We start from the raw sequence: 9,689 nt of genomic DNA on the forward strand, positions 1-9,689 counted from the left end.
GGCCTCCAAAATGCAGCTGAACTTTCTAAAAAGCCAAAGTAAAAAGAATCCTTCAGTGAGTAAGGTAATGGATGAAGATGTTTTATTTATCCAAAAAAGCTTTTAAAATTCTGGAGTTTCTACAGCCTAAATCTGGTGGGCGTTCAGTTGCAGTACGGTATAACGTTTATAATATGCAATAATTTGTTGAAGTTGGTATACTAAGGCATAAATACATTCCGAAACTAGCTATACTATCGCGAGAGCCTTTTTTTGCCCCCTCAAAACTTTGGTAGCATGGATAAGGACATAACTGAAAACAGCGCTACCAAAGTCGTAGCCGACTGATTTGGGTCTGACTTTACGAAAAATGTTATACTGGTACGCATGTGAAGTGTCTCGGATAAGGTAACTCCGGGTCAGGGAGAGCTGAACTAAATTCCTAACTATTTCTAGTATCACCTCACAAATTCCACTAGTTCGTATATCAAAAGATCATCATATCAGCTGCAGGGTAGAAATAGGAGATAGAAATATCCCCAGCGGATTAATGGGCTAAAAATAAACATTATCGTGAGGTTTTCTGTAGACTTAAGAGGAGGATTGTGTAGAATAACCTTTTAAAGCAATGAGTTGGATATCACATAACTGTAACGAATTCTGGTTATGTAGCAAGTGAGGCTCTGGCGAACCTAAAAGGCAGTTACCACAGCAGCGGTAGCTCACTCGAATAAGACCGATGTCGACCCATGAGTAGTACTTCGGAGATCCTAGTAAGCCGAGGCCGAAATATTTTCGCCGAGTTGTGGCCAAAGCTGACAGTGACCTATCAAAACCCCCAATCACCATTTACAGCCGAGCCTTGATGGTTGGTTGATGTACCGCCCGGATACCAAAATCCAAGCCCAAGTAGAGCACGGGACGCCATTTTCTTCTAGAATCAATTGCTGTAGATTGAGTATGGCTGGTTGGCACTCTGTTCAAACCATTTGGTGCGGACAATGAACCTGTTGACACTTTTACAGAGCATTTAACTAGTTACTTAAGTTCCAGCAGTATATAACTGCTCATTGCTAAAAACCTAGTGTATGTTAGAGTTGCCTTCATCGCCGCAGCTCCTGCGAATGTTGTTAAGAGAACCCCATTCTCACAGCGTGCAGGCCAATGGCCCATTGTTGTGGCAGTGATCATAAAGATTTCTTTCCTTGACCTATTTAATAGGTCCTCTGTTCTCTTACTATCGTAATACGGCCAGGTTTGCTTGGCTATCTTGCAGGTGTCCGAGGAATGACAGTTGGATACTGCTAACTCTTTGAATCTGCTATGTATGTTTCTTTTGATTAATGTAAGTGGGCGTGCCTCTCCACCGCCTCCACTGCCCTTGCAAGTTCGTCTGTCTTCTGGCCAGGTACCCATATAGGGGTTATGTTTGCGAAGTTAACTGTGGCTTGAAACGAGCTCATGTAGCTGCTGACGGCCCAAGACAAAGTAATGGTGGAGTTAAGTACCGTGAGTGCTGCTTCGCTTTCTGATTAAATTCACTTTTCGCGCCCTCCAACAAGTCCTCCAATAGGAGCTGTACTCCCTATCTATACCCATAACTTGCGCTTGAAAAATACTAGAGAAATTTTGTACAAGAACTGACATCGACACCTTAAGATGTTTGCAGAACACCGCAGTCCATTCCGGAACCGTCAGTGTAGAGTGAAATTACGTCTCACCATATCGCCCGTCCAGTCTCCTCTTGAGGAGAGCCTGAGCCTTGGCGAACCCAATAATTTAAGTATAATGCCTGCCATCCACTTTCGGTTACAAGGATCTCGCTACCTGTCACAGGTAGTGTCCACCCAGCGTTTTTTTTTAGCTGATTCGTTGCCCATATATAGAAGAGTAGACCACAGCTTATCAGGGGAGCTCCGTATTCCCTACAGCCATCTACATTCGGTTCAGTCGTGAACATGCACTCTGGCAGACCCCCTCTATAATAGCCAAGGACATTGCTTTGACCTGGACCCAGAAATTCTTAAACTTAAAATATTTGTATGCAACCGCAAGTGGGACAGATATTCCAATAGCAACCTCGATCGCACCACAGGATGATTTTAATCTAAAAGTAGTTCGCCGCAGCCCCAAGCGAGGGCAGTCATTCCCATATCCCTCTCAATCGTACATTAATTGAACTTAGACCTTCAATAGCTACTTGTTTATTCGATGAGTTGTTGAGTTCTCTAACCGTGGCTGCACTGCACAGAATCCCATTCATCGCATCCGCAATCATACAGCTCATCAATAAACTTTCTTCGGTACACGATGCGTTGTTACGGGAAGAGCTATGCATCTTTTGAAGAACTTATCTCTTTAATACTCCAAAGGTTATCCTTACATCTTCCAATACCTTCCATCATTCAGAGCCAGGTACGCCGACAGACTTATAGAGAACCCATCTATCATCCCACAGCTGTATAAGAGGTAACAGGTCGAAGGCCGTCAGTAGACATCTTTATAGAATGCCTAAAGTCCACAATAGTTCCTGTAATGGTTTTGATACTTTGTAAAGAAACTTCCTCCCCCAGTTTCAGTAGGAGTACTTCATTATAGGCACAAGTCTTAGGCTCGCACAACTAAACATTCATTTACACAAACCCATCATTTTGGTTATAAAACGTTTGACTCATTAAAAAAAGTTCCTCCCCAAACAAACAAAAAGCATTAATTACAATCGCAACATTTAGTTCAAGTGATCCCGACACAGTTTGTAATGCTTTTCACCAACCATTGACGCCACTCATTGCGGTAAAATTCTGCATTTACAGATGAATTTCAATGCCGCACAGCAAAATATTTAGCAACAAACAAAAACACACGAGAACCAAGAACTAAACAAGAACTTGGAACGTAACAAAAACCGAAATGCCGGTATGAATTAAGCCAAAGCTACACAAGAAACTATTTACCACCCCTTTGTTATGCGGCTCACTGCATTTTATTTGCTCATCTGTGTGCGAAGACCGAAGGACGGAATGAAGTAGGACAAGCGGATCAATAGAGGTTTGTTGGATATTTTTTGCTGTATTTGGCACTTTTATTTACTACTTGGGCATGTGAAAGGTTTCCACTTGGCCAAAGTCTTAAATGCGCCTTTTGTATTCATGCGGTTTGTCATAAAAGTCAACAAATACCTGTTGCACTTGTGTGGGCGAATAAATACTCAAGAAAAGGGTAAAAAAGAGTTCGAAATAGTTCGGCCACCGTGGTGTGATGGTAGCGTGCTCCGCCTACCACACCGTATGCCCTGGGTTCACACCCCGGGCAAAACAACATCAAAATTTCAGAAATAAGGTTTTTCAATTAGACGAAAATTTTTCTAAGCGGGGTCGCCCGTCGGAAGTGTTTGGCAAGCGCTCCGGGTGTATTTCTGCCATGAAAAGCTCTCAGTGAAAACTCATCTGCCTTGCAGATGCCGTTCGGAGTCGGCATAAAACATGTAGGTCCTGTCCGGCCAATTTGTAGGGAAAATCAAGAGGAGCACGACGCAAATTGGAAGAGAAGCTCGGCCTTAGATCTCTTAGGAGGTTATCGCGCCTTACATTTATTTATTTTTTATTTCAGCCACTAAGAGGGTTATAGTCCCATTATTAACTATGATACTCAAATTTGTTGGTATAGGAAATATCGTCAATGTATGCCGAGCTTTGACCCACGCATGTACCATGAGCAGCTCTTTAAAGCCGCTTTATTGATATCGCTAGAGATGGGCAAGCTTTCATTTCAACTCAGGTCAAATGAAACTTTTTTCATTTTAAATGAAACTTTTTTCATTTCAAATGAAACTTTTTCAAGTCAAATGAAACCATACTACTAAGGTAATTGTCAATATATTTATATCGTACTTTATAACGCGTAAGTATTTATCAAATTTTTCTTTAAGACAACTATTTCTAATTAGCCACATTGAAGGCAAAATTTTTGTTTAATTTTCTTTGTGAATTTAAGCTGCAGTTAAGGTCGGCTTAGGTTAGCCTTGCCTTTTGATCGTTTCAATTTTTAACAGATAACGTAGCAGGGTTACGCTAAGCACCTTATATACTACAGTTTAACCACCCACTTAAAATAAGCACCTATATTTTTTACTTGTATCTACACCTCTTATATACAAAGCATATTCTTCTTCTACATATACTTCGTTAATACTTACTTACTTACATAACTTACTTACTTCGTTAATAACGTAGGAATAAAGCAACGCAGAAGGAACCAAAGAGCATGATGTGAGCGTATTTCCTATTCACTGTCTGACACCAACTAACACATCGGTTGAATCCTCTGTATTATGCTTTTCTCTTCGACCAACGTCTTACCAAACAACATAGAACGATAGCAAGGTATTGAGAGAAACATTACTTTTACCAACTATATAGTAGAGCATGTGGACTGTAGAGAGATCTTTTTTAACTTTACTGAAAAACATAACGATAAAAAGTGATCTTTTCTACTCTACGGCGTAGTTACATTGCACTTCACTCTTTTGGGCCTTTGAAAACATATATATTTGTTTTTATTCCATTATTTTTCATTGTATATTGTATTTAAATGTAATACTTACAATATATATATTAGAATGGGTCGATTTATTAAACGATATCGCGCCATCGATTTTTCGATAGGATTTGGGGCCAGGAAAAAACGTTTCACTACGCAAACCGAAACAAATAATTTTCGAGCCTGCGAAATTTAATTTTTTTTTTACTTTTTTTGACTTTGATTTTTAAGGGTTTTTCATGACCTACTAAAAAATATTTCATAAGTCCGACCCAAAAGCGTCCGCTAAAAACGTTGGTATACATGAAAATTATACAATCCAATGTAATTTTTATAGTGTTCATACTGTTTAATGTGACAAAGTGTACCACAAATCAATGGTACCGATTTTCTATGTAATTAATGGTGTAATTTTTGTAAATTTTATTTAATTTTAATTTGTAATTTTGTCAACGGCCACATCTAAGAATATTACGCCCCTGATGATGCAAAGGAAATTTGGCGAAACGTTGGGCCGTAAGGTGGAATAAACTTTGTTTTATAGATATAGATATAGAAATAGATCAGAATAGTTTAAAGGAAACTTAATTTCCGAAAATTTTTTTAGTAGGTCATAAAAAACCCCTTAAAAATCAAAAAAAGTTTCATTTAAAATGAAAAAAGGTTCATTTGAAATGAAAAAAGATTCATTTGAAATGAAAAAAGTTTCATTTAAAATGAAAAAAGTTTCATTTGACCTGAAAATGCTATAGTTCGGCTACCGTGGTGTGATGGTAGCGTGCTCCGCCTACCACACCGTATGCCCTGGGTTCACACCCCGGGCAAAGCAACATCCAAATTTCAGAAATAAGGTTTTTTAATTAGACGAAAATTTTTCTAAGCGGGGTCGCCCGTCGGAAGTGTTTGGCAAGCGCTCCGGGTGTATTTCTGCCATGAAAAGCTCTCAGTGAAAACTCATCTGCCTTGCAGATGCCGTTCGGAGTCGGCATAAAACATGTAGGTCCCATCCGGTCAATTTGTAGTGAAAATCAAGACGAGCGCGACACAAATTGTAAGAGAAGCTCGGCCTTAGATCTCTTAGGAGGTTATTGCGCCTTACATTTATTTATTTTTTATTTCAGCCACTAAGAGGATTATAGTCCCATTCTTAACTATGATACTCAAATTTGTTGGTATAGGAAATATCGTCAATGTATGTCGAGCTTTGACCCACGCATGTACCATGAGCAGCTCTTTAAAGCCGCTTTATTGATATCGCTAGAGATGGGCAAGCTGTCATTGCAACTCTGTGAACGAGATGTTCTCAATAGATATTCACTGGTATAAAAAATTCTTGAGACTTCAATGGTTTAACTATCAGGAACATATTGTTTTTTGGGAAGGTAACATCCCTCTGGTCGTACATCCGTAAAGCTTTCTAGGCAGTTCCATTAAACCACAACCAACTATGGGGTATATTATCTCCAGTAAATTCGGTTACACTATCCAAAACGTCGATGTGTTTGCCAGACGAATATCGAAGAGCAACTCCGCTTAAAAAGCTCACTTTCTAATTACAGAAACTGTATTCTAAAAACTTGTATGTCTTTCCGGGCTTTGAAGCCGACACATAACGGCGGCCGTTTATTGAAAAATACAAAATTGAATAATACAACGACATATTTAAGACAGACGGGACGGCATGAGCACCTTCCCGACTTTATAAGGTTAAATTGCGCCAGGCTGGACGGATTACATTTGCCGTATGTTACAGTTCCCGGTACAGACATGGGATAAATATGTTAGCTTTCTAAGGCGATAGATCACAATCTGCACTAAAAAAGGGAGGAGTTTGAAGAACACTCTCTGGGTCCCTTTGATGCATATAGAGACTAAATATGTTGCGTTTATTCTGTTCCTTTTAAGCCTTAAATAATATCAATTTTTTCTATATTTTTTTGTTTTGTTGAAGGAATATGAGGATCTAATTTATTTACGTCAGCGGTACGTTGACTACTGAGTGAAAGATCATCCTATTTTAGCAATTAATAAAAGAAGCTGTGACCTTACAATTTGTTTGAAAAAAAGCTACATCCCGAATCGCAATTTATATAGAGGTAGGGCCCTTCGAATCTGAAACCTTCTACTCAGCCATTTGAGGCCAGTATATATGACGCTGAGACACTTTGCGTCGCATTTACTGGCATTCACATTCACCACTATATAATACCAAACATTTCACAAAGGCCATTAGGTTTACTGTCACTCACGGAGGTGAATGAATGCTCATATATCATACGAAATCTAGTTCACACGAGGAAGCACGACTCGTTACGTTATACATAATGTTCCCCTTAAAAAGAAACTCAAGGAAGTACGTCTAGAAAATTAATGTTTCTAAGTTAACAAGAGGTCGTCCATGGGTTGATTTTAAGTCACAACGGGTACCGGCAAGCTATCATTATCAGCTTATTCGTTATAGATATTATTATCTCTGCGTGATCGGTTTGTTATCGGCCGGCTTGTTATTGGCATTGGCTAGTTATCGGCGAGCCACAGATGTGAAATCAATTTTTCAATTTAAGTTTTATGACTATCTGTTTGTTAACAAACCGATGAGTCATTGTTAACAAATCTATAACCCGACAACTTTTTGATAACATACTGCTAATAAATCGATAATTTTTCGATAACAAATCAGCAACAAATCAATAACATGCCGATAACAAATTGGTAACACTCCGCTAACAAATCGATTATTATTCGATAGCAAATCGACTTTTTGATGAAGCAAACATAACTCTTGTATTAAAATTTGATAACTTTTCGATAGCAAATCGATATCTTTTGGATTGCAAACCGATAACTTTTCGATTAAAAATCGCTAAAATTTCGATATACACATTAATAACTATACGAATTCACGCCAATAAAGAATTGGAAACAATTTGATAACAAATCTTACTTTTGCGATAACTTTTATAAAGTTTTCTATAACAAATCGAAAAGCTATGGATTGCAAACCAACAACTTTTCGATAAAAAATCGCTAAAATTTCGACGTGCACATTAATAACTTTTCAAAATCATGCCAATTGCTAACAATTTGACAACAAATCGATTTTTTCGATAACTTTTATAAAACACGCCGTCAATTAATGGATAACATTCCGCTAACAAATCGATTATTATTTGATAACAAATCGACAACTTTTTGATTAAGCAACCATAACTTTTGGATTAAAATTTGATAACTTTTCGATAGCAAATCGATAGCTTTTTGTTTGCAAACCGATAACTTTTCGATAAAAAAAAGCTAAAATTTCGACGTGCACATTTATAACTTTTCGCATTCGCGCCAATATAAAATTGGTAACAATTTGATAACAAATCGAATTTTTTCAATAACGTTTATAAAACACATCGATAACTTTTCGATAAATTATTGACAACTCCTAGATAATAATGCGATAAGTTTTCTATAACAAATCGATAACATTTTAATAACATACTGATAATTTTTTAATAAAACATCGTTAATAAATTGAAATTTCTAAATAATTCAAACTTCCTTTCCTTTCTTTGCTCCCCTTCCCTTTCACCGTCTTGCTTGCATTGATCTGCTGTCTGTGCCTTGCTGCCCACATTATGCTATAGTGTAGTGACTACGACTTACGCTTACATTTCTACGCTTACGTTTACCATTGTTCAGACAACGAAAATAGTTACTCACCTTTTGAATTCGTTTGAATGGATGACATTGGTATGGCCACACAATTTGGTGCCGATTTCGATGTGGACATTCGTCGCTGTATTTGCATTTTCTCGCCGGGCGGCTCATTGCTCGGACACAAAGTATATGCGACCTTACTGCCACGACCAGGTGTTGGACCAATGCGCGAATAACGTCCGCCACCACTTACAGCTGTTGCCGCTGCTGCTGCTATGCGTTCACCCATCGTGGCACTCACTAACACACGCGCGCTCACTCTACTAACAAATAAATACTAAAATAGATGTTGGTTTATTCACGCGATGTTGTAATGTTATTTTTTATATTTAGGATAATTGTAATTACGAATTACGTCGATGCTGCGTAATTTCATAGCCATGATGGTTTCAAATACACACTCAGACACAATTGCATACGCGCATGTGTTTATGCATTTATTTATAGCACACATTATTGTAGCACGCTTTTAGGCGCTTTCACTTCACGTTGCTGCTGTTGAATGGCATTGTTTAAAAAATAATTGGCTTTTTATTAAGTGTAATGACACACATTCATACATATTTACATATGCATATACATATTTTCATACATATTTACATACAAAATTTAAATGAAACAAGTAAGGAAGGTTAAGTTCGGGTGTAACCGAACATTACATACTCAGTTGAGAGCTATGGTGACAACATAAGGGAAAATAACCATGTAGGAAAATGAACCGAGGGAAACCCTGGAATGTGTTTGTATGTCTTGTCTATCAAATGAAAGGCACTAAAGAGTATTTTATGAGGGAGTGGGCCATAGTTCTATAGGTGGCCGCCATTTAGGGATATCGCCATAAAGGTGGATCAGGGTTGACTCTAGAATTTTTTTGAACGATATGGGTATCAAATGAAAGGTGTTAATGAGTATTTTAAAAGGGAGTAATCCTTAGTTCCATAGGTGGACGCCGTTTCGAGATATCGCCATAAAGGTGGACCAGGGGTGAACCTAGAATTTGTTTGTACGATATGGGTATCAAATGAAAGGTATTAATGAGGGTTTTAAAATGGAGTGGTGGTAGTTGTATAGGTGGTCGCCTTTTCGAGGTATCGCCATAAAGGTGGACCAGGGGTGACTCTAGAATGTGTTTGTACGATATGGGTATAAAATGAAAGGTATTAATGAGGGTTTTAAAATGGAGTGGTGGTAGTTGTATAGGTGGTCGCCTTTTCGAGGTATCGCCATAAACGTGGACCAGGGTGACTCTAGATTGCGTTTGTACAATATTGGTATCAAAAGAAAGGTGTTAATGAGTATTTTAAAAGAGGGTGGGCCTTAGTTCTATAGGTGGACGCTTTTTCGAGGTATCGCAACTTAGACTTTGTTTGTACGGTATGGGTATCAAATGAAAGGTGTTAATGAGTATTTTAAAAGGGCGTGGGGCTTAGTTCTATAGGTGGACGCCTTTTCGAGATATCGCC

At 38.3% G+C, this 9,689-nt stretch overlaps 1 protein-coding gene across 1 annotated transcript in view; it reads right to left on the reverse strand.

Annotated features, from left to right (window-relative positions):
* Positions 1-8,680, reverse strand: part of LOC137243844 (uncharacterized) — a 106,476-nt gene extending 97,796 nt beyond the window's left edge. Inside the window, exon 1 of the mRNA XM_067772052.1 lies at positions 8,230-8,680. Within this exon, the coding sequence (XP_067628153.1) occupies positions 8,230-8,455 (226 nt within the window). The 5' untranslated portion in view covers positions 8,456-8,680. The remainder of the gene's footprint in view (positions 1-8,229) is intronic.
* Positions 8,681-9,689: the final 1,009 nt, after the last annotated feature.

The sequence above is a fragment of the Eurosta solidaginis genome, chromosome 3, assembly GCF_040869045.1.
Source record: "Eurosta solidaginis isolate ZX-2024a chromosome 3, ASM4086904v1, whole genome shotgun sequence".
Taxonomy (NCBI): domain Eukaryota; kingdom Metazoa; phylum Arthropoda; class Insecta; order Diptera; family Tephritidae; genus Eurosta; species Eurosta solidaginis.